The sequence below is a fragment of the Tachyglossus aculeatus genome, chromosome 18, assembly GCF_015852505.1.
Source record: "Tachyglossus aculeatus isolate mTacAcu1 chromosome 18, mTacAcu1.pri, whole genome shotgun sequence".
In the NCBI taxonomy this organism is placed as follows: Eukaryota; Metazoa; Chordata; class Mammalia; order Monotremata; family Tachyglossidae; genus Tachyglossus; species Tachyglossus aculeatus.
Genome location: NC_052083.1, coordinates 3,626,719 through 3,652,120, shown reverse-complemented (window position 1 = coordinate 3,652,120; position 25,402 = coordinate 3,626,719). Strand labels below are relative to the sequence as shown.

The 25,402-nt window shown below is 46.8% G+C and overlaps 1 protein-coding gene across 1 annotated transcript in view; it reads left to right on the top strand.

The window, feature by feature from the left end:
- WASHC5 (WASH complex subunit 5) overlaps positions 1-25,402 on the top strand; it is a 64,242-nt gene that overhangs the window by 14,698 nt on the left and 24,142 nt on the right. The window contains exons 6-17 of the mRNA XM_038760349.1: positions 3,556-3,748; positions 4,977-5,129; positions 8,134-8,247; positions 10,544-10,715; positions 15,860-15,987; positions 17,656-17,785; positions 18,243-18,355; positions 19,675-19,841; positions 21,864-21,939; positions 22,584-22,694; positions 23,827-23,967; positions 24,585-24,665. Coding sequence (XP_038616277.1) covers positions 3,556-3,748; positions 4,977-5,129; positions 8,134-8,247; positions 10,544-10,715; positions 15,860-15,987; positions 17,656-17,785; positions 18,243-18,355; positions 19,675-19,841; positions 21,864-21,939; positions 22,584-22,694; positions 23,827-23,967; positions 24,585-24,665 — 1,579 coding nt within the window. The remainder of the gene's footprint in view (positions 1-3,555; positions 3,749-4,976; positions 5,130-8,133; positions 8,248-10,543; positions 10,716-15,859; positions 15,988-17,655; positions 17,786-18,242; positions 18,356-19,674; positions 19,842-21,863; positions 21,940-22,583; positions 22,695-23,826; positions 23,968-24,584; positions 24,666-25,402) is intronic.

The following is a 25,402-nucleotide window of genomic DNA, read 5'->3' as shown; positions in this document are numbered from 1 at the left end:
CCAGCAGGAAGAACCAGTGCAGATTACTTTCCCTGGGGCTGCTTCTGTTAGAACCCGGGGCCCCTTGGTTTTTGTTTTTCAGCCCATTTTCATTAGGGAAAGAGGGTTTAAGGGGTGCACGAATGGGATATGGATATCTGTTTTGTATCCCTCTAGACTCATTTCATGGCAACTGGGTAGAAGGGTGGAGAGACCAGAGACCGAGCTGAATTCTGCAGATCTCCCCCCTAAGAGGTCATCATCATCATCATATTGAGCATGTACTGTGCACAGAGCACTGTACAGAGCACTTGGGGGAGTACAATATAAAGGAGATGGTAGACACATCTTCTAGACTGTGAGCCTATCTTCTAGACTGTGAGCCTGTTGTTGGGTAGGGACCATCTCTATATGTTGCCGACTTGTACTTCGCAAGCTCTTAGTACAGTGCTCTGCACACAGTAAGCTCTCAATAAATACAGTTGAATTGAATGAACTGCAGCATCCGCAAATTACTCCTCTGAGCCTAAGTTTGAAGTCCATTCATTCATTCAATCGTATTTATTGAGCGCTTACTGTGTGCCGAGCACCGTACTAAACGCTTGGGAAGTTCAAGTCGGCAGCAAGCCCGTGCGTGGCTGGAATCAAAAGCGAATCGTCATTGCTGATACACGGCAAGGCTGCGTGAAGAAGGCTGGGTGTCTCCAGTTGTCCTCAGAACAAGGAGGGGGAGAAATGAATTTTGGGTGTCCTCCTCGTTTAATTCATTCTCTCTTGGGAAGGTCTGGCTAACCTCCCACTGAGTCACGGTCCGTCTTGCTACAGCCTGCCGTTGCTTTATTCGGTCTTCCGTGGGTTTGACTGACCGCGTTCACTGGCACCTCCGTGGCGGTCTGGCTTTTTCCTAAAGAGAACTCGAGGTGGGAGACATCTTGAGAAGTTTCACTCAGCACTGCCCTCCTTTCAGGCATTCTCTCACTCTGAAAGCAGAAGAGGCTCTGTCCACGGTGTTTGAGGACTTTCAGGAAAGGAGAGTCAGCCATATCATCATCATCGATCGTATTTATTGAGCGCTTACTATGTGCAGAGCACTGTACTAAGCACTTGGGAAGGACAAATTGGCAACATATAGAGACAGTCCCTACCCAACATTGGGCACACAGTCTAAAAGGGGGCTCACAGTCTAAAATATTCCACGGACGACCAAAGAACCATCGATCAACCAGTGTATTGTGCACCTACTGTGTGCGGAGCCCTGTACTTAGCTCTTAGGAGAGTGCAGTAGTGTTCAAAGTCACCATCCCTAGCCTCAAGGAGCTTATAGTCTAGCAGGGAGGACAGACACTAAAGTTTACCGAGAGGAAGAGCGTTGTAGCTAGACCTATAAGCTCCCTCAATCAATCAATCGTATTTATTGAGCGCTTACTGTGTGCAGAGCACTGTACTAAGCGCTTGGGAAGTCCAAGTTGGCAACATATAGAGACAGTCCCTACCCACCAGTGGGCTCCCAGTCTAAAACGCTCCACATCTCATTTAAGTTTCTTGAGAATGACCTGTTCTTCCTAGTTACAACCTGCTCATGTACATTCTGGAGGACGCTTTTTTCCAAGGAACAATTGTGTCTCTCCTACCTTGAAATTCTCACCACATAAATTCCTTGGGCTCATCCTTTACAGACGTACTAAGTATACACACTTCCAGTTTTTCTTACCTCAGAGCAGGGATCATGTCTACCAGCTGTATCGTTCGTTCATTCGTTCATTCCATCGTATTTATTGAGCGCTTACTGTGTGCAGAGCACTGGACTAAGCGCTTGGGAAGTCCAAGTCGGCAACAGATAGAGACGGTCCCTACCCAGCGGTGGGCTCACAGTCTAGAAGGGGGAGACAGAGAACAAAACATATTAACAAAATAAAATAATTAGAATAAATATGTACAAATAAAATAGAGTAATAAATCCGTACAAACATATATACAGGTGCTGTGGGGAGGGGAAGGAGGTAAAACGGAGGGGATGGAGAGGAGGATGAGGGGGAGCGGAAGGAGGGGGCTCAGTATGGGAAGGCTTCCTGGAGGAGGTGAGCTCTCAGTAGGGCCTTGAAGGGAGGAAGAGAGCGAGCTTGGATGTGCAGAGGGAGAGCATTCCGGGCCAGGGGGAATTCCAGGCCTGTATTGTTAGGGGAGCAGCATGGCCTAGGGAATAAAGCACGGGCCTGGGAATCACAACGACCCGGGTTCTCATCCCAGTTCCGCCACTTGTCTGCAGTGTGACCTTGGGCAAGTCACTTCGCTTCTTTGTACCTCAGTGACCTCATCTGTAAAATGGGGATAAAGACTGCGAGCCCCATGTGGGCGAGGGACTGTGCCCAAACCCATTGGCTCGTATCTGCCCCAGCGCTCAGTACAGTGCCTGGCACATAGTAGGTGCTTAACAAACACCACAATTATCATCATCGTCGTCATTATTAGTACACTGTCCCAGTAATAATAGTAATGGCATTTGTTAAGCGCTTAACTATGTGCAAAGCACTGCTCTAAGCACTGGGGAGGTTACAAGGTGATCAGGTTGTCCCACAGGGGGGTTCACAGTCTTAATCCTTCTAGACTGTGAGCCCACTGCTGGGTAGGGACCGTCTCTATATGTTGCCAACCTGTACTTCCCAAGCGCTTAGTACAGTGCTCTGCACACAGAGCTCAATAAATATGATTGATTAATCCCCATTTTACAAATGAGGGAACCGAGGCCCAGAGAAGTGAAGCAGCATGGCTCAGTGGAAAGAGCCCGGGCTTTGGGTTCAGAGGTCATGGGTTCAAATCCCGGCTCCGCCACTTATCAGCTGTGTGACCGTGGGCAAGTCACTTAACTTTTCTGGGCCTCAGTTCCCTCATCTGTAAAATGAGGATGAAGACGGTGAGCCCCACGTGGGACAACCTAGTCACCTTGTAAACTCCCCAGTGCTTAGAACAGCGCTCTGCACATAGTAAGCGCTTAATAAATGCCATCATTATTATTATTATTATTGCCCAAAGTCACCCAGCTGACAATTGGCGGAGCCGGGATTTGAACCCATGAACTCTGACTCCGAAGCCCGGCTCTTTCCACTGAGCCACGCTGCTTCTCAAGCCCCTAGTACAGTGCTCTGCACACAGTAAGGGCTCAGTAAGAGCCCTCGGTTGATCAATTAATTGAAAAAAGGATCTTTAATAATAATAATAATAATAATAATAATAATAATGGCATTTATTACGCGCTTACTATGTGCAAAGCACTGTTCTAAGCGCTGGGGGGTTACAAGGTGATCAGGTTGTCCCACGGGGGGCTCACAGTCAACCCCCATTTTCCAGATGAGGGAACTGAGGCCCAGAGAAGTGAAGTGACTTGCCCAAGGTCACACAGCTGACAATTGGCAGAGCCGGGATTTGAACTCACGACCACTGGCTCCAAAGCCCGGGCTCTTTCCACTGAGCCACGCTGCTTCTCTACAGGGTCCGCTGGTAAAGCAGCAGGATCCCGTCGTCGGCTTCTCACCTCGGGACTTCCCCGGCCCCGTGCTTTCGTTTCTCACCCTCCCGCAGCGCGGCGCGGTCTTCCGCCGACTCGAACATGGACGACATCTGCAAGTTGCTGCGGAGCACGGGCTACTGCAGCCAGCCGGGAGCCAAGAGGCCGCCGGGCTACCCCGAGAGTTACTTCCGCCGGGTGCCCGTCAGCGAAGCCTTCGTCAGCATGGTCATCGGGAGGCTGCGGTCCGACGACATCTACAACCAGGCGAGGACCGGCCGCGGACCCGGGCCGCGGATGGGGTTGTTCGGAGCTGCCTTCCCCCTCCGGGCCGTAACAGCGGTGGTATTTGTCAGGCGCTTACCAGGTGCCGAGCACCATCGGAAGCGCCGGAGTTGATACAAGCTCATCAGGTCGTTCCGCGTGGGGCTCATCGTCTTCATCCCCCTTTTACAGATAATAACAATAATAATGACGGCATTTATTAAGCGCTTACTATGTGCAAAGCACCGTTCTAAGCGCCGGGGAGGTTACAAGGTGATCAGGTTGTCCCACCTGGGGCTCACGGTCTCAATGACCATTTTACAGATGAGGTAACTGAGGCCCAGAGAAGTTAAGTGACTTGCCCAAAGTCACCCAGCTGACAATTGGCGGAGCCGGGGTTTGAACCCATGACCTCTGACTCCAAAGCCCGGGCTCTTCTCCACTGAGCCATGCTGCTTCTCTGCATGGCTCAGTGGAGCCATAATATTATATATTATATATATTATTATATAATATTATATATTATATAATAATAATAATAATGGCATTTATTAAGTGCTTACTATGTGCAGAGCATATTCTAAGCGCTGGGGAGGTTACAAGGTGATCAGTCTTCATCCCCATTTTACAGATGAGGGAACTGGGGCCCAGAGAAGTGAAGTGACTTGCCCAAAGTCGCCCAGCTGACAATTGGCGGAGGCGGGATTTGAACCCACGCCCTCTGACTCCAAAGCCCGGGCTCTTTCCACTGAGCCACGCGGCTTCAAAAAGCCACGCTTTTGCAGATGAGGTCACTGAGGCCCAGAGACTTGCCCAAAGTCACCCAGCAGACGAGCGGTGGAGCCGGGATTAGAACCCGTGACCCTCGACTGCCAAGCCCGGGCTCTACCCACTATGCCACGCTGCGACTCTAAGCTCACGTGTCTGCTTATTGTTAACTCGTGCTCTCCCAAGCGCTTCATACAGTGCTCTGCCCACAGGGAGCGTTCAGGAAATAAAATCGGATGACTGACTAGCTATTTCCACATCTGTAGGTCGGTTAGGGAGCCCTGTTTTGGCCTCTTCCCTCCTCCCGGGCCCCAGCCCAAGCTTTGCTCAGGAAGATCGGGGGCGGCGGGGGGCAGGGTGGGGGGCGTCTAGTTAGGATCGGCTCCCTAATGTGCGCGGAGGGGTGTGAAACCTCAAACGTACCCTAAATGTTCCCTTCGGGGCTCCCCGCCATTCGTTCTAGGTTTCGGCGTACCCTCTTCCCGAACATCGTAGTACTGCTCTGGCCCATCAGGCTGCCATGTTGTACGTGATCCTCTATTTTGAGCCCTCCGTCCTGCACACCCACCAAGCAAAAATGCGAGAGATTGTGGACAAATACTTTCCGGATAACTGGGTGAGTTTCCTTCGTCGGCCGCGTCCCGGGTTGGGAATGTTGCTCCCTCCAGACCGTAAGCTCCCGGTGGGCAGGGAACGTTGCTACTAATCCCGCGGTGTTGCACTCTCCCAGGAGCTCAGTAGAAGTGCTCGGCGCACAGTAAGCGCTCCATAAGTACCATTGATTGATTGGCCTGTGAGCCCGCTATTGGGTAGGGACCGTCTCTATATGTTGCCAACTTGTACTTCCCAAGCGCTTAGCACAGTGCTCTGCACACAGTAAGCGCTCAGTAAATACGACTGAATGAACGATTGGCCGATTGCCCCAGGATTGGGTCTGATCTGGCGGCGTGGCTCAGTGGAAAGAGCACGCGGGCTTTGGAGTCAGAGGTCATGGGTTCAAATCCCGGCTCCGCCCCTTGTCAGCTGTGTGACTTTGGACAAGTCACTTCTCTGGGCCTCAGTTGCCTCATCTGTAAAATGAGGATTAAGACTGTGAGCCCCACGGGGGACAGCCTGATCACCTTGTAACCCCCCCCCCCAGCACTTAGAACAGTGCTTTGCACATAGTAAACGCTTAATAAATGCCATTATCGTTATTATTATTATTATTACCCAAGCGCTTAGCACAGTGCTCTGCACACAGTAAGCGCTCAGTAAATACGACTGAATGAACGATTGGCCGATTGCCCCGTGTGGGACCGGGATTGGGTCCGATCTGGCGGCGTGGCTCAGTGGAAAGAGCACGCGGGCTTTGGAGTCAGAGGTCATGGGTTCAAATCCCGGCTCCGCCCCTTGTCAGCTGTGTGACTTTGGACAAGTCACTTCTCTGGGCCTCAGTTGCCTCATCTGTAAAATGAGGATTAGGACTGTGAGCCCCACGGGGGACAACCTGATCACCTTGTAACCCCCCCCCAGCGCTTAGAACAGTGCTTTGCACATAGTAAGCGCTTAATAAATGCCATCATCGTTATTATTATCATTACCCCAGCGCAAAGCACAGTGCTTTGACACGTAGAAAGTGCTGAATAAATACCAGTATCCTTAATGCTAAAAAATACAATCAGACCTTGACGTTCAGAATACGATGTGATGAGTACTTCCCAAGCGCTTAGTACAGTGCTCTGCACACAGTAAGCGCTCAATAAATACGATTGATGATGGTGATGGTGATAATAGAAGAGATCATCAAGGAAGATTTTTAAGTGAATTTTAAGAATAAACTAATAAGGGAAGGACAAACAACAGTAAAATGTTTTCCTTTTCTCAAATGGAGACCGTCACGGGTCAAATCTTTTTAAACATAGAACATTTCTGCTATTGAAAAGGCCCGTTGTTAAAAGTGGGTCAGAAGCCTGTTTGTTTTGTTCACATCTTGCATTTTGAGCACTTGAACCCATTGAGACCAAAGCAGTGCACGTGGTTTTAGTTTACATTATTTCATTTTTGGGTGTAACATGGCCCCCACAGTGTGGTTTTGCCACGCACCAGGGGAACATTTACATTTTTTTCACATCTTCTTGGTGATCTAAAATACGTTTTTCTCCGTTTCTGGAAAATGTAGATTTTGAAATTTTGTTTTTCCCATCATCGGCGGTAAATATTCAGCAGTCACAGGGCTCACAGCACTTTTCTAGGCACTACAGCAGCTTTTATACAGACAAGATAGAGCTTCTGCAGCAGTGAGCTGCCATTGAAAGCACCTGACTCCGAGAAACTCCATTTTCTTAGCTCTGAAGATGTTGTGAAGGTATAATGAGAAGCAGTGTGGCCTAGGGCATGGAGCACGGACCTGGGTTCTAATCTCGGCTCTGCCGCTTATCTGCCGAGTGACCATGGGCAAGTCACTTCACTTCTCTGTGCCTCAGTTACCTCCTCTATAAAATGGGGATTAAGACCGTGAGACCCATGTGGGACATGGACTGTGTCCAACCTGATTACCGTGCGTCTGTCCAGGGCTTAGTATGGTGTGTGACTTATAATCAGCCCTTAACAAATACCACAAAACAAAATGAGGTCATCGACATAAATGCACTTGAGAAAAATAAAAGGGTGATAACCCGGTTTCAGTACTATTATTAACCATGTGAATGGGAATCATGAGTAGCAAACTGTGGCATAGCAAACGAATTATAAATTCTTTTATGATTGCACTACTCTAGTGGGGGGGATAGTATTCATTCACTCAGTCAGTCGTATTTACTGTGTGCAGAGCACTGTACAAAGCTCTTGGGAAGTACAATTCGGCAACAAATAGAGACAATCCCTCCCCAGCAACGGGCTCACAGTCTAGAAGCAGGAAGACAGACAACAAAACAAAGCAAAGGATGGGAGGAAAATATTTGATTCTACCTTTTGGGTAACTTTGGAAAGCAGTCAACCAATGGTATTTACCGAGCACTGTGCTAAACACTGTACGAAGAGTATAGTACAATAGAGTTGGTATACGTGATCCCTGCCCTTGAGGAGCTTGCTGTCTAGGGAGTAAATAAATTCAATAGATCAGTGTTCCATAAATAGTAACATCGCATACATTTGAAATCTTTAAACATTTCACCCCATTGTGAGTTTCTGATTGGGAACAGGGAGGGAGACCTGGAATAATAATAATAATAATGTTGGCATTTGTTAAGCGCTTACTATGTGCGAAGCACTGTGCTAAGCGCTGACGGTGATTTGTAATTTCTCTGCTCAATTGGGTTCGCCTTTTCTTAGTACAGTGCCCTGCACAAAGTAAGCGCTCAATAAATACGATTGATTGATTTTCTTCTCAGTCTTCTGGCTCTTGGGAGAGCACTAGGACCAAGGAGCGCGGCTCGAGGTTTGGAACGAAAGGATTTGAAATGAAGCCCTTCCTTCCTTCAGTTCATTTCCCCAGAAACTGAGGCGTCGCTTCCGTTCCCTTTTCCCGGGGCCTGGGGATGGCACGGCCTCCCCTGACTTTATCTGCAGGCCTAGGTTGGAAACCCTGCGCGTCTTTTAGCGGGAACGGCATTTAAGAACCGTTTCGTCTCCTGTCCTAGGTCATCAGTATTTACATGGGGATCACGGTCAACCTCGCAGAGGCCTGGGAACCTTACAAGGCTGCAAAAACGGCTCTTAATAACACTTTGGATCTTTCGAACATCAAAGAGCAGGTACGTCCTGGCGAACCAGAGAGCGTTTAGAGATAACCGCGGCCCTGGTATTAGCGGGATTCGAGCTCAGAGGATTTCCCGGGGAATGTTTGAGGGCATGCCTCCGCTTGGCTTTTCGGAAGCACCGCTTTCATCTGCGGCATGGATTTGGAAGAAAAGATGTTGTAATGGGATTCTTGAGCAACTGCGATACACTAAAGCGTTCTTGCTCAAGTTCCATTCACTGCGCAATGTCAGCGGATGAATGGCCTAAATGTCGCACCTCATCCCAAGCCAAGTGGGTTTGGCCCGCTTAAGTGTCCTCCTTCTCTTGGGGGAAACGGGCGTTACTGAGCACTGAGTGTTTGATTTCGGAGAGCCAGGCTGTTGGTGGGGGGTGCCAACCCGGGAAAACAACCCCCGACGTTACACCTCTGCAGAGATCCACAGAAAGACCAGCCCTTTCCGACAAAATAGGCTCCCTAAATCGTAACGATTCTGGTTTCTGGTCGAGTGAAAAAGATGGAAGAAACTAGTGTGTGCTGAGTGGGGGTGAGAAAATAAGGCCTTTTCTGAGTGAGGAACATTTCATAATCCCGATCTGAAAACTCTGCTCAAAAGCTAATCATCTTTTTCCTGATGACAAAAGATTCCCAAAGTCCAACCTATATACGATGCAAAATAATTTGGGCTGAGCAAAAACGCACCCATTCTGGCTCATTTCCCGGAGACATCATGGGAAAAGAGAAGCTGCATCTATCAGTGCCCCAGCTATTAATTTTGCATTTCTCCAGAGCCTCTCCTATATTTTGATCTGAAATGCTGAAATGTTTAAAATCTTAAAAATGTTTTGACGTCTGCTGACGAAGCACCATCTGAGAGCCGCAAGCTGGCTTTTTTAGTCACTCCACCAGGTACAGAGGTAGAAAAATTGGAAAACTGAAAGTGGCGTGCCTTTTGGTCTGTCTTTCACAAGCCCTTTCGGGATTAGAGGGGTACAGGGGATTTTACCTTTGAAGACAAGAACAGTTAAAATATAATAAGCTTCAGCGTGAGAAGCAGCATGGCCTAGTGGAAAGACCCCGGCCCGAAGAGTCAGAGGACCTGGCTGCTAAGCCCGACTCTGCCGATGGTTGCGTGACCTTGGGCAAGTCACTTAACTCCTCTTTGCCTCAGTCTTCCCAACTGTAAAATAATAATTAGGGTATTTGTTAAGCGCTTACTGTGTGTCAAGCACTCTTATAAGCACTGGGGGAGATGCCAGGTAATCAGGTTGGCCACAGTCCCTGTCCCTCGTGGGCCTCGGGTCTAAGTCGGAGAAATGGGGAGATTAGGGAGAGGGACTGTAAGATGGGGATTCAATAACTGTTCTGCCTCCTACTTAAACTGGTAGTGCCTTATGGGACAGGGACTTTGTCCAACCTGATTTGCGTGGCTCAGTGGAAAGAGCCCGGGCTTTGGAGTCTGAGGTCATGGGTTCGAATCCCAGCTCCGCCACATGTCTGCTGTGTGACCTTGGGCAAGTCACTTAACTTCTCTGAGCCTCAGTTACCTCATCTCTAAAATGGGGGCAAAGACTGTGAGCCCCACGTGGGACAACTTGATCACCTTGTATCCCCCCCAGTGCTTAGAACAGTGCTTTGTACTGAGAAGCAGCGTGGCTCACTGGAAAGAGCACGGGCTTCGAAGTCAGAGTTCACGGGTTCAAATCCCGGCTCCGCCAATTGTCAGCCGTGTGACTTTGGACAAGTCACTTTACTTCTCTGTGCCTCAGTTCTCTCATCTGTCAAATGGGCATTGAGACTGTGAGCCCCCCGTGGGACAACCTGATCACCTTGTAGACTCCCCAGCGCTTAGAACAGTGCTTTGCACATAGTAAGTGCTTAATAAATGCCATTGTTATTATTATTATTATTGTACATAATAAGCGCTTAACAAATGCCATTATTGTTATAAAAGTGCAGATCTGTAATTTATCTGTATTAAGGTCTCTAGACTGGAAGCTCATTGTGGACAGGGAATGTGTCTAATTATTGTTATATTGCAGTCTCCCAGGTGCTCAGCACAGTGCCCTGCACTCAGTAAGCGCTCAATAAATACAATTGGCTGACTGTTTGACACACACTAAGGGCTTTATAGATGCCATAATAATGGTATTACCGTACCGATGATACACGCCTTCCTTCTCACTTTTTACCCGCTTGTCTCGGCCTGGGTGATTCAGTGTCCACCTGCCCCCGACCTCTCCGGCCGCCCCGCGACCAAGAGAGCCGTGGTTTCCGCAGCGCTAACGCCGCCCCGTTCTCTGTCCCCAAAGGCCAGCCGGTCCGCGGCCGTCAGCGCCCGCGTGCACGCCCAAGTGCAGCAGTTTCTCAAGGAAGGCTACCTGAGGGAGGAGCTGGTCCTGGATAACATCCCCAAGCTGCTGAACTGCCTGCGAGACGGCAACGTCGCCATTCGGTGGCTGATGCTCCATACGGCAGAGCCGGGTAACGGGGGGGTCGGCCGCCTCTCGGGTCGCTAGCACTAAAGATCAATCAATCAATCAATCAGTCAATCAATCGTATTTATTGAGCGCTTACTATGTGCAGAGCACTGTACTAAGCGCTTGGGAAGTACAAATTGGCAACACGTAGAGACAGTCCGTACCCAACAGTGGGCTCACAGTCTAAAAGGGGGAGACAGAGAACAGAACCAAACATACCAACAAAATAAAATAAATAGGATAGAAATGTACAAGTAAAATAAATAAATAAATAAATAAATAGAGTAATAAATATGTACAACCATATATAGCCCAACAGGATATATATAAAGATGAGCCCAAACAGGACCACAGGACGAACGATCGAGGTATATCCGTTAAAGGTGTAAATGAGACGTCTAAGCTAGAGAGAGCCCCCACGAGAGCCACTCAAATCCAAGGGTTGGCAACTGGAACTGAAGCTTAATAAACAAAAAAGAAGGGATTTAGCCTATAGAAGCTAAATATATCAGCTAAATAGCCTCCTTTTTTTTTTTTCCAAAGCCTCTATCTCACATGCCAACCCTTGGATTTAAGTGGCTCCTCTTGGGCTCCCTCTAATTTAAACATCTCATTACCCCCTTAATTTCCATTTCAGTGATGCTGGAGTCCTCTTTGGGCCATCGTATTTTGGGGAGAGGATTCATTGGGTCATTTTTAATTGTCTCACTTTTTTAAAAAGATGACATTTATTAAGCGCTTGAAATGCACAAAGCACTAGTCTAAGCGCTGGAGAGGTTACAGGGTGATCAGGTTGTCCCACGGGGGGTTCACAGTTTTAATCCCCATTTTACAGATGAGCTAACAGGCACAGACTTGCCCAAAGTCACACAGCTGACAATTGGCGGAGCCGGGATTTCATCATCATCATCATCAATCGTATTTATTGAGCGCTTACTATGTGCAGAGCACTGTACTAAGCGCTTGGGAAGTACAAATTGGCAACACGTAGAGACAGTCCCTACCCATCAGTGGGCTCACAGTCTAAAAGGGGAAGACAGAGAACAGACCCAAACATACCAACAAAATAAAATAAATAGGATAGAAATGTACAAGTAAAATAAATAAATAAATAAATAGAGTAATAAATATGTACAACCATATATACATATATAGCCCAACAGGATATATATAAAGATGAGCCCAAACAGGACCACAGGACGAACGATCGAGGTATATCCATTAAAGGTGTAAATGAGACGTCTAAGCTAGAGAGAGCCCCCACGAGAGCCACTCAAATCCAAGGGTTGGCAACTGGAACTGAGGCTTAATAAACAAAAAAGAAGGGATTTCGCCTATAGAAGCTAAATATATCAGCTAAATAGCCTCCTTTTTTTGTTTGTTTTCCAAAGCCTCTATCTCAGATGCCGGCCCTAGGATTTAAGTGGCTCCTCTTGGGCTCCCTCTAATCTAAACATCTCATTACCCCCTTAATTTCCATTTCAGCGATTCTGGAGTCCTCTTTGGGCAGTCACATTTTGGGGAGAGGATTCATTGGGTCATTTTTAATTGTCTCACTTTTTTAAAAAGATGACATTTATTAAGCGCTTGAAATGCACAAAGCACTAGTCTAAGCGCTGGAGAGGTTACAGGGTGATCAGGTTGTCCCACGGGGGGTTCACAGTTTTAATCCCCATTTTACAGATGAGCTAACAGGCACAGACTTGCCCAAAGTCACACAGCTGACAATTGGCGGAGCCGGGATTTCATCATCATCATCATCAATCGTATTTATTGAGCGCTTACTATGTGCAGAGCACTGTACTAAGCGCTTGGGAAGTACAAATTGGCAACACATAGAGACAGTCCCTACCCAACAGTGGGCTCACAGTCTAAAAGGGGGAGACAGAGAACAGACCCAAACATACCAACAAAATAAAATAAATAGGATAGAAATGTACAAGTAAAATAAATAAATAAATAAATAAATAGGGTAATAAATATGTACAACCATATATACATATATAGCCCAACAGTATATATATATAAAGATGAGCCCAAACAGGACCACAGGACGAACGATTGAGGTATATCCATTAAAGGTGTAAATGAGACGTCTAAGCTAGAGAGAGCCCGCAAGAGAGCCACTCAAATCCAAGGGTTGGCAACTGGAACTGAGGCTTAATAAACAAAAAAGAAGGGATTTCGCCTATAGAAGCTAAATATATCAGCTAAATAGCCTCCTTTTTTTGTTTGTTTTCCAAAGCCTCTATCTCAGATGCCGGCCCTTGGATTTAAGTGGCTCCTCTTGGGCTCCCTCTAATTTAAACATCTCATTACCCCCTTAATTTCCATTTCAGCGATTCTGGAGTCCTCTTTGGGCAGTCACATTTTGGGGAGAGGATTCATTGGGTCATTTTTAATTGTCTCACTTTTTTAAAAAGATGACATTTATTAAGCGCTTGAAATGCGCAAAGCACTAGTCTAAGCGCTGGAGAGGTTACAGGGTGATCAGGTTGTCCCACGGGGGGTTCACAGTTTTAATCCCCATTTTACAGATGAGCTAACAGGCACAGACTTGCCCAAAGTCACACAGCTGACAATTGGCGGAGCCGGGATTTCATCATCATCATCATCAATCGTATTTATTGAGCGCTTACTATGTGCAGAGCACTGTACTAAGCGCTTGGGAAGTACAAATTGGCAACACATAGAGACAGTCCCTACCCAACAGTGGGCTCACAGTCTAAAAGGGGGAGACAGAGAACAGACCCAAACATACCAACAAAATAAAATAAATAGGATAGAAATGTACAAGTAAAATAAATAAATAAATAAATAAATAGGGTAATAAATATGTACAACCATATACACATATATAGCCCAACAGTATATATATAAAGATGAGCCCAAACAGGACCACAGGACAAACGATCGAGGTATATCCATTAAAGGTGTAAATGAGACGTCTAAGCTAGAGAGAGCCCGCAAGAGAGCCACTCAAATCCAAGGGTTGGCAACTGGAACTGAGGCTTAATAAACAAAAAAGAAGGGATTTCCCCTATAGAAGCTAAATATATCAGCTAAATAGCCTCCTTTTTTTGTTTGTTTTCCAAAGCCTCTATCTCAGATGCCGGCCCTTGGATTTAAGTGGCTCCTCTTGGGCTCCCTCTAATTTAAACATCTCATTACCCCCTTAATTTCCATTTCAGCGATTCTGGAGTCCTCTTTGGGCAGTCACATTTTGGGGAGAGGATTCATTGGGTCATTTTTAATTGTCTCACTTTTTTAAAAAGATGGCATTTATTAAGCGCTTGAAATGCGCAAAGCACTAGTCTAAGCGCTGGAGAGGTTACAGGGTGATCAGGTTGTCCCACGGGGGGTTCACAGTTTTAATCCCCGTTTTACAGATGATAATAATAATAATAATGGCATTTGTTAAGCGCTTACTATGTGCAGAGCACTGTTCTAAGCGCTGGGGGGGATACAAGGTGATCAAATTGTCCCACGTGGGGCTCACAGTCTTCATCCCCGTTTGACAGATGAGGTAACTGAGGCTCAGAGAAGTTAAGTGACTTGCCCAAGGTCACACAGCAGACATGTGGTGGAGTCGGGATTTGAACCCATGACCTCTGACTCCAAAGCCCGGGCTCTTTCCACTGAGCCACGCTGCGTCTCTATTTATTTAGCGATGTTTTCCTTCTTTTTTTTTTAATCTTGGCATCCTTTGGCTAGAGATGAACCAAAGTCTTGTTTTGCCGAATCCCAGCAAATGTGCAATATTCCCACTGGCTCATCTTCCTCCCCACTGTCCCAGCCCAACTATTCCAACGTCTCAGGAGCCAGGGGCTTTTTTGAGCTCGCGTCGACAGCACGCGGATCACTTTCGCCGAAAGGAAAAGCGATCCGTATTATCTCCAGGCCACACCTGCACCCCATTTATGCATGCGACAAACGTCGTAGACAACTTTGCATGGCGAAAATTAACTGGAAAAAAAAATGCATCGCATGCGTGGTTGTGGGTCTTGGAGGCAAAAAGGACTTTACTTGTTTTGTCTGTGTGGTGGTTTTGTCACAGTGTTAGCGTGAGGAAAGAAGGGTAGAATGTATTCATTCATTCATTGTCATATTTATTGAGCGTTTACTATGTGCAGAGCACTGTACTAAGCGCTTGGAAAGTACAATTCGGCAACAGATAGAGACAATCCCTACCCAACAACGGGCTGACAGACTAGAAATCTCTGTGTGGAATGAAAGAATATCTGTTCTACCAACCATCACCCAGTCGTTCTCGATGAGGTCTTATTACTGAATCAGAAGGACCCAAAATCAACTAAATTGTGTCCGCCCACAATAGAAGCGCACATTTCTAGTAAGATCTTACAGCGATGAACTGTTTTCAGTGGGAATTTCTCTCAGTGTTTGGAAGGCTGAGGCAACAAGCGAGTCAGCTCGTGACTCGAGAGACGTCCTGAAACCATTCATCATCAATCGTATTTATTGAGTGCTTACTGTGTGCAGAGCACTGTACTGAGCGCTTGGGAAGTCCAAGTCGGCAGCATATAGAGACAGTCCCTACCCAACAGTGGGCTCACAGTCTAAAAGGGGGAGACAGAGAACAAAACCAAACATACTAACAAAATAAAATAAATAGAATAGGTATGTACAAGTAAAATAAATAAATAAATAGAGTAATAAATATGTACAAACATATATACAGGTGCTGTGGGGAAGGGAAGGAGGTAAGATGGGGGATGGAGAGGGGGACGAGGGGGAGAGGAAGGAAGGGGCTCAGTCTGGGAACCATTGTGCTTGAAGTTTCTATTTGAAGGTTGAGGTGTGAGCAGTGCTGGAACTAGACGTATGGCTAAGCGGTTAGAGTTTCAATATTTTATTTCCTAAGTTCTAACCTCTCAAGTTCTGCCACCAACTAAGGGAACAAAGACGGAAAAGGCCAGGGGCTTAAACCTCATCTTATCAGCTTCTGGAAATCCACTGCCCCTTCAGTGAAGCAAATAGACCCGTCCTGGCAGGGCTTTCAAGGAAGTTTTTATTATTAAAGTATTCTCCCCGTGAAGCAGGATAAATATTGAGGAGGTGATACCTCGATATGCTCAGAAGAGCTTGTAAACACTCTGCTCGTTGATGGCCGTACCCTTCCGTTTTCAGCCTGCGACCCAAACAACAAACGGCTACGGCAGATAAAAGACCAGATCCTGACCGATTCAAAGTACAACGCCAAGATCCTCTTCCAGTTGCTGCTGGACACAGCCCAGTTTGAATTCATCTTGAAAGAGGTAACGAGCGACTGGGGTGGTCGATGTGTTTTTCTCTTCCTTTTTTTCCCAACTTCTGGAGAAAATTGTAGAGAGATTGATGCCAAACGGCGGTTGCTCAGTAGGTGGGGGGTCATGATAGAACATCTGTACTGTGCTGTTTATCTGTATATCTGAACATCTGATATCCGTTCGTTATACTGACCTTCTCACTGTGCCTTGTTCTCACCTGTCCCACCGTCGACCCCCGGCCCACGTCCTACCTCTAAAACACTAAAACACTCCCTTCAAAGCCCTACTGAAACCTCACCTCCTCCAGGAGGCCTTTCCAGACTAAACCCCCATTTTCCTCTGCTACTCCCCCCTCCCCATCACCCCGACTCTCTCCCTCTGCTCTACCCACCTCCCCACCCTACTCCACTTGTGTGTATATACATCTCTATTATTCTATTGATTTTATTAATGATAATAATAATGGCATTTATTAAGCACTTACTATGTGCAAACGCTGTTCTAATGATGCGTATATAGCTATAATTCTATTTATATTGATGCTATTGATGCCTGTTTACTTGTTTCGTTGTCTGTCTCCCCCCATCTAGACTGCGAGCCCGTTGTTGAGTAGGGATTATCTCTATCCGTTGCTGAATTGTGCTCTCTAAATGCTTAGTGTAGTGCTCTAAGCGCTCAATAAATGCGATTGAATGAATGAATATCCATATACTTTCTCCGTGGCCTCCACACTCTGACAGTCTCTCAAAGGATGCGCTGGCCTTCTTTGTTCAATTTTCTACTCCCTTACATATCGCCTCTCTTCTTGGATCCAAGTCTATCACTCACATCCCCGATTAGACCCTCTTCTCCCGGCTCGCTCTCCCTTCTGCATCGTCTGTGCTCTTGGATTTGGACATTTGGTATTCGCCCCAATCCCCAACCCCGCAGCACTTATGCATATCTTTAAATGATATAAATTATTAATTCTTATTAGTGTCTTCCTCCCCCTGTAGACTCTAAGCTCGTTATGGGCAGGAAACGTGTCTGCTAATTCTGTCGGACTCTCCCAAGCGCTTAGTACGGTGCGCTGCACGTAGCGCTCAATAAATACGAGGACCTGATCGGCATATTAAACATGACAGTCTCTGATGCTTGTGGCCAGTCGAGTTGGAAGCGTTTCCCCGCATAGCAGAAGCTTTAGTAGTAGTGCTAATTTGAGTGTGGTATCCTTCTGCGTGGCTGCACAGAATAAATTGATAAGTCGAATGGGATAATCTACTCCGTATCCCGGTTTTACATCACTGGCTTTGGGGCAGGTGCCTTTTTCTCGGAAGGTGGTTTTTCTCTGCTTGGAGAAGCTGTTAAAGTGATGAGGTCCTTCTTTGTCTGCGGTGTCTTGGCTTTTTAGAGCGTCTAGCTCTATATACCCGTCCCACGGTCACACCTGGAGAGTTTCCAGTCCTCTACCGGTCTCGGCTACGGGAGGGAGAGTCAAGCAGAGGCCTATCCGCTCCATTCCTAGCTTGGGCAGTGGCTAGCGAGTGGAAGGCAACCTGCCACGGGTCAAAACTCCCCCGTGCCGGGCAGTAGCGGCTTGGGGGAGAGTCGAGGGCAGAGACTCGAGTCTACTGCACGGGAGGCGGCAACGGTAAACCGCTTCCGCGTTCCGCTGTGCATCTCCCGCCCTTTCCGCAGATGTTCAGGCAGATGCTCTCGGAAAAGCAGGCCAAGTGGGAGCACTACAAGGCGGAAGGCTCCGAAAGGATGACGGAACTTGCGGACGTCTTTTCGGGAGTGAAGCCCCTAACCAGGGTGGAGAAAAACGGTAACCGCCGCCGAGGAGAGGCCGGGAAGTGGCAGCGAAGTTGGAGGGAAGGGAGCGGGGAGAGAGAGGCTGCACCGGGAAAGGTCCTTTGCTTCTCCTCCTCTCCTCTCCCATCCATTTCCTCTTGATCATTTCATTGTGCGTCAAAAGAAGGTGGAGAGAGGGAAAAATGATGATAACGGTACGCGTTCAACAGCTATCACGTGCGAAGCACCGAACGCCGAGTTAGATACGAGAATCAGGTCGGGTATAGTCTGCATTCCACATGGGGATGAAAATGGGTCCATTTTGCTTCGGGTCCCCACCCGCCTTGACCAGGAGTGTGGGGAACAGCGGTTGAAATTATTGGTTTAAAGGAGATATAGGGATGACGGGTAGCTTTCGATCTTTCGAACTCTCCCTCAGTTGACCGATTCCGAATCGTCTCGGTAACCTCCCCTATCCGTTCCTTTAACAGAAAACCTGCAAGCGTGGTTCAGAGAAATCTCAAAGCAGATCCTGTCCCTGAATTACGACGATTCCACCGCCGCAGGCCGAAAAACCGTGCAGCTCATCCAGGCGTTAGAAGAGGTAATGCGGGGCCATGCTGTGCGACCTGGGGCAAGTCACTTTGCTTCTCTGGGCGTCAGTTCCCTCATCTGTAAAATGGGGTTGGAGACGACGAGCCCCAGGTGGGACAGGGGCTGTGTCCAACCCGATTTGCTTGGACTCACCCCAGCGCTTAGTACAGTGCCGGGCACATAGTACCCGCTGAGCAATTACCACTGTCATTATTATTGTTATCATTATTCTGAAATTAGAAAGAAAATGCTGTGCATTCCTCCTGATTTTTCAGATGAAGACTTCAGTCTTTTCTAGTTGTCTTGTTGAGCCTATCCTTTGGTGGTTGATCGGAAAAGAAAGCTAATACACCCCATTTCGGACAGGGACTCTGACAATTTTGACACCCGTCTGCATCATCAATCATCATCAATCGTATTTATTGAGCGCTTACTATGTGCAGAGCACTGTACTAAGCGCTTGGGAAGTACAAATTGGCAACATATAGAGACAGTCCCTACCCATGTCCCTACATGTTTTATTTTGTTGTCTGTCTCCCCTTCTAGACTGTGAGCCCGTTGTTGGGTAGGGACCATCTCTGTATGTTGCCGACTTGCGCTTAGTACAGTGCTCTGCACAGAGTAAGCGCTCAATAAATACAATTGAATGAATGAATTAGTTTGTATCTACCCCAGCGCTTAAAACTGTGTTTGAAACGTAGTAAGCACTTAACAAATGCCATCGTGATTGTTAACTGCCAGGGCCCCCGATTTTGCAGTCTGCAAATCTGTAATTCTTCAGAAAGGAAGAGAATTTACCTTCCTGGAGGTGACACGAACAGTTCACGGCTCGGGAGTCCTAAGCTGGAAAAAGTGTGTTGTTGATTAATAGCGAGTGATTAAAATTCAGTTCCTAGCTACATACCTCGAGCCCAGAGGGCCTTGCTCTGTAATGGAAAAACGCAAATACCCTTCCGGCCCTGTATTCCCAAGCGCTTAGTACAGTGCTCTGCACACAGTAAGCGCTCAGTAAATACGATTTGAATGTCCCAAAGTAGCAACAGGAGCCTCGGGGGAGTCTCGTGATTGCCCTTCCAATCATCTATCCAGAGGCACAGGAACGTGAGGTGGTACATTCCTAAATTTCCACTCCGAGACCCAATTATGGACCTCCAATCCCTTCTTGAACCTGAAATCACGTAAGACGCTTTTCAAGCTGTAATCTGCGGAAGTCTTCCAAGCACAACTTATTAAAAATTGTTCCTCAGTGGGGCACAGCTGACAGACAGGATTTTCAGGGAGAAATAAAAATAGCTTATAACCTCTTACGTTAATTTTTCCTTAATCCAGGTGCAAGAGTTTCACCAGCTGGAATCGAATCTGCAAGTGTGTCAGTTTCTGGCAGACACCCGCAAGTTTCTCCATCAGATGATCAGAACGATTAACATTAAAGAGGAGGTATTGATCACGATGCAGATTATCGGTGACCTTTCCTTTGCTTGGCAGTTAATTGACAGGTACCGTGTTCGATTTTTGTCGGGGGCGGTTTACTTGTGGCAGTTTTTTTGCTTGTTTGTTTCATTTGCCTGGGAAAGAGCCGGTGGTTTCAGCTGCCCAAGAAACCTCTTTACCTTTAACGATAGCTAAGTCAAACCAATCGATCGATCGATAGTATTTAATAGTGCTTACTGTGTGCAGAGCATTCTAGTGAGCACTTGAGAGAGTACAATAGAATGAGTAGCTATGCATCCCTGCCCTCAAGGTGCTTATGATCTACCGAAGGAGAGAGACATTAAATTACAAGTTGGGGGAAAAAATGGAGTATAAAGTAATGTACGGAAGCGTTGGTTGTGTGTCCAAGTGCTTAGGTGATGCGTGGCTCAGTGGAAAGAGCCCGGGCTTTGGAGTCAGAGGCCATGGGTTCAAATCCCGGCTCCACCACTTGTCAGCTGGGTGACTTTGGGCAAGTCACTTCACTTCCCTGGCCTCAGTTCCCTCATCTATAAAATGGGGATTAAGACTGCGAGCCCCACGTGGAACAACCCAATCACCTTGTATCCTCCCCAGCGCTTCGAACGGTGCTTTGCACATAGTGAGCGCTTAACAAATGCCATCATTATTATTATTATTATTACGTGGAAGTGTGGAAGTGGCAGTCTGCAGGGGACATAGGGTGGGGAGATGAGATTACTCAGGGAACGCCTCCTGGAGATCATCATCATCATCATCATCATCATCATCATCATCAATCGTATTTATTGAGCGCTTACAGTGTGCAGAGCACTGTACTAAGCGCTTGGAAAGTACAAATTGGCAACATACAGAGACAGTCCCTACCCAGCAGTGGGCTCACAGTCGATTTCCGAAGCAGCGCGGGCCAATGGCGAGAACACAGGACTGGGAATCAGAAGAGTTGGGTTCTATTCCCAGTTCCACTACTTACCCGCTGTATGACCTTGGGCAAGTCACTTAACTTCTCTGTGCCTCAGTTTTGTCGTCTGCAGAATGGGGCTTCAATACCTGTTCTCCCTCCTACTTAGGCCGGGAGCCCCAGGTGGGACTCGATTACCTTAGTATGGTGCTTGGCACATTGTAAGTGCTTAACAAGTGCCAAAATTGTCACTAGGATTACTATTATTATTATATTATTATAATGGAGGGGGAATTATAATGTGGAGAGGGAATTCCAGGCAGAAGTGAAGACAGGAGCATGAGGTTGGTGGTGAGAGAGACAAGAGTGATGCACGATGAATAAGGTTATGATTTGAGAGGAGACTGGCCAACTTGTTTGTCTTTCTATCCCAGTGCTTAGTATAATGCTTGGCACGTAGTAAGTGCTTAACCTACACCACGATTATTATCATAAGGAACAAAACGTATGCTGGGGGTAGAAGAAGAAGGACGATAAATAAGGGGGAGAGAGCAGTAATCTGAACACTGCTATGTGGTTTTCCATTCTTTGAATCACAAGGGGGAAAATCAGGACGGCTTCTAATATCTACTACAGTGCTGTTCACCAGGTGAGCTATGACTGCACCTCTAGCAAACTAGTAACCTAAAAATCATGTGCAGTAGCTAACTGTCTTTGAGTCTTCCAACCTTTCTTCCCAAAGGAATGGAGAGTCTTTGTTGTTATCGTTATTTACTGTACTCTGCCAAGACCTCAGTATAGTGCTCCGCAGACGGTAAATGCTCAATAAGTGGAGAGCACTTGGAAGAGTGTAATATGATAGAGTCGGTAGACACATTCCCTGCCCCAAAGGAGCTTATAGTCTAGAGGGGGATGCAGACATGAAGATAAATCGATAATTTACGCTCAATAAAAGCACTGATTGATTGATGGGCTACCTCACCCCTTAGCAGCGTGATCTGATTAGCTCCCTGCCTTGGGCCCGCTCTCAACAGCAAGCAAGGAAAGTCTTCCCTGGTGTCCATCAGTTCCAACTCGGGGCTGTGACTGGGGGAATTGGGTTGCTGTGTGTTTGTAAGAGCGTGCGACTCTTAGGGGAGCATCATCATGTCTTCATCTTCTTCTCTAGTTTCACAGCTATCATGCAGGAGAGTATAAGGGCTAACCCGTCCATGGTCACGAAACTCAGAGCTACGTTCCTGAAGGTAAGCCAGCCGAAAACAGGGCTCTCAATCGATCCAGTCCGTCGGTGGTATTTGTTGAGCGCTTACCATGTGCGGTGCACTGCACTAGGCAGTCGGGAGAGTACAATATAATGGAGTTGATAGGCATGATCCCTGCCGTCCAGGAGCTTACTGGGGGTCTGGACCGAGTTTGAACGACTGAGGTGAGCAGTTCCTGTCTGAAACTCATCTCGCTCCATAATTCGGTCCAAGATTCCAACCTAACCGGAAAGGTTTAAATCAAAGTATCGATTTTACAAACTGAAATGTTCTTTAAGCCTTACCAATTAATATAAGAGCCCTTCTTCGGCTTTGAAATTCAGTATGAAGAAATCCAGTTTAAAACTATATTTTGATCAGTCATCTGCCTCGATTGAGCAGCTGTTGTGTGCAAAGCATTACGGTAAATTCTTGGGAGAGGGCAATAGTGGGGAAACACTCCATCCCTGCCCTCAGGGGCCTACAGTCTAAAGGGAGAGACCGACGAAAGGAAAAGGGCTTAAATAGCAGAGTATTTGACTGATTGTCATGGTACAGAGTGCTAGTAAGTATACTTGAGAGCTGAGGTGTAAAAGATGAACGACACAGTTATCATGAAATCAAATTCTGTATTCCTTTTCCTCCAGCTCGCCTCTGCCCTTGATTTGCCCCTTCTTCGTATTAATCAGGCTAACAGCCCTGACCTTCTCAGCGTGTCCCAATATTATTCCGGAGAATTGGTATCATATGTCCGAAAGGTAAGAAAATACCAAGGGATTGGTAATAATGGTAGTATTATTTATTGAGTGCCCGTTTGGTGTGGTGTGCTGGGGAGGTACAGAATAAAGTACAGAATTCTATTTATTGCTTGTAGTTGATGGAATAAATTAACTTTTTTTTTTCCATTTTTTCCGTTGGGTCCCAGAAACGTTGGTCAGGATTAACCAGAGAATAAGCTCTTAACTCTTAGCGAGATTACCTTCCGCAGTGGTTAAATCCTTGAATAGATCATTGTCATGTTTGCTGTTCTAAGGGAGAGTACGGGTGATTTGTTTGATTTGGTTTAAAGAAACTATGGGGTTTCTGTTCAGTGGAGTTTAAAGAAACCATGCTTGGCACATACTAAGCACTTAACAAATTATTATTATTATTATTATCAAGTTTCTTTAGTGACAATGTTTACTGTTGAAGTTTGCTATTAAAAATGATGCATTTGTTAAGCGCTTTCTATGTGCCAAGCACTGTACTAAGCTCTGCATTGATAAAGGATAATCAGGTCAGACACAGTCGCTGTCCCTCACTGGACTCACAGTCCAACTAGGAGGGAGAACAGGTAATGAATTCCCATTTTACGGATGAGGAAACTGAGGCCGTGGGTGGTTAAGTGACTCGCTCAGGGTCACGTGGCAGAGCTGGGATTAGAACCCAGGGCCTCTATCAGACCCTTTCTACTGGGCCAAGCTGCTTCCCTCTCGTCTTGCCTTGGAAATATTGTTTTAGTTATCAATCGTATTTATTGAGCGCTTACTGTGTGCAGAGCACTGTACTAAGCGCTTAAATTTCGATCTCACTTCTCTAGTTACTATAGAAATGATCCCTGAAAGTATAGTCTTGGGTTCAGCGTGCTATTTTCCTCCTTCCGCCGCCGAACTTCTGGAGGTACAGAAATACCACCAGGGCGGTAGTCTCAAAAAAAAAACGTTTGCGAAGTTTTGCCCTAGAGTTTATTTCAAATGCTCTTCCAGAGAAACTCCAGGGTCTGAAACCTACCTTAAACTCTTCCCCTCTCAAATTAAAGAGCCAGTGGACAGTGCCAACTCCCCAGAAAGGAGTCTCGTGATTAGATCGTCCTCGTTTATAGTCTCGATTTTCTTTACTTTTTTCCCAAAGGTTTTGCAGATCATTCCAGAAAGCATGTTTACTTCGCTCCTGAAGATCATAAAGCTTCAGACCCACGACATCACCGAAGTACCCACCCGTCTGGACAAGGACAAACTGAGAGATTATGCCCAGCTTGCCCCGCGCTACGAGGTGCGGTTTACATTCGAAATTTGGTTTTCCAGCAAATCAGGGGTTGGAAGGGACCGCTTCCCTGTCATTAGGGAAGGCTAATCACTCCATCCGTGGACCGTGAGCCCGCTGTTGGGCTCTATAAGTTGCCAGCTTGTGCTTCCCAAGCGCTTAGTACGGTGCTGTGCCCACAGTAAGCGCTCAATAAATACGACTGAGTGAATGAATGAATTTAGTCTGCCAAGCGGTCGACGCTGTGCTAAGGGCTTGGGAGAGTGCACCAGTAGAAAGACACCTGTTCCCTGCCCTGAAGGCGCTTACGATCTAATGGAGACAGTGAAGTGCAGAGGAAGGACCAATTGAGAAATGAATCTCAGACCACAAGGAGTGACAGCTGAAAATGAAAATTCCGGAGGGAATTTGATCCCCGGCTCCCCGCAAAGCTAGGGACCTGACCCCCTCGCCCGTCGCCTCTCTGGAGGACGAGGAGAGGGGACCAGGATTAAGTCCTCAGATGCCCAAGCCCATTCAGCCCCTCCAGCATCACTAGTTCTCTCCGAAAATAGCCCGGGCCTTCACCTCCCCGTGAACTGGCCCGTGACCTTCCACTCGACCGTAACTCTCCCTTTCCCTTGAAGGTGGCCAAGCTCACCCACGCCATTTCCATTTTCACTGAAGGCATCTTAATGATGAAAACAACCCTGGTCGGCATCATCAAGGTAAGCTGGCCCGATCCCCGGGGTGCGGGGAGAGGGGACATTTGAATGGGGCAGCGGGTTAAGGGCCCTTGCGTTCGCTCATCATCATCATCAGTCGTATTTATTGAGCGCTTACTGTGTGCAGAGCACTGGACTAAGCGCTTGGGAAGGACAAATTGGCAACATAGAGAGACAGCCCCTACCCAACAGTGGGCTCACAGTCGAAAAGGGGGAGACAGAGGACAAAACCAAACATACTAACAAAATAAAATAAATAGAATAGATATTCATCATCATCATCATCATCAGTCGTATTTATTGAGCGCTTACTATGTAAAGAGCACTGGACTAAGCGCTTGGGAAGGACAAATTGGCAACGTATAGAGACAGCCCCTACCCAACAGTGGGCTCACAGTCGAAAAGGGGGAGACAGAGGACAAAACCAAACATACTAACAAAATAAAATAAATAGAATAGATATTCATCATCATCATCATCATCAGTCGTATTTATTGAGCGCTTACTATGTAAAGAGCACTGGACTAAGCGCTTGGGAAGTACAAATTGGCAACGTATAGAGACAGCCCCTACCCAACAGTGGGCTCACAGTCGAAAAGGGGGAGACAGAGAACAAAACCAAACATACTAACAAAATAAAATAAATAGAATAGATATGTACAAGTAAAATAAATAAATAAATAGAGAAATAAATATGTACAAATTTGCTAAGGGACCTGTTCCCCGGGCTCCGATTTGTC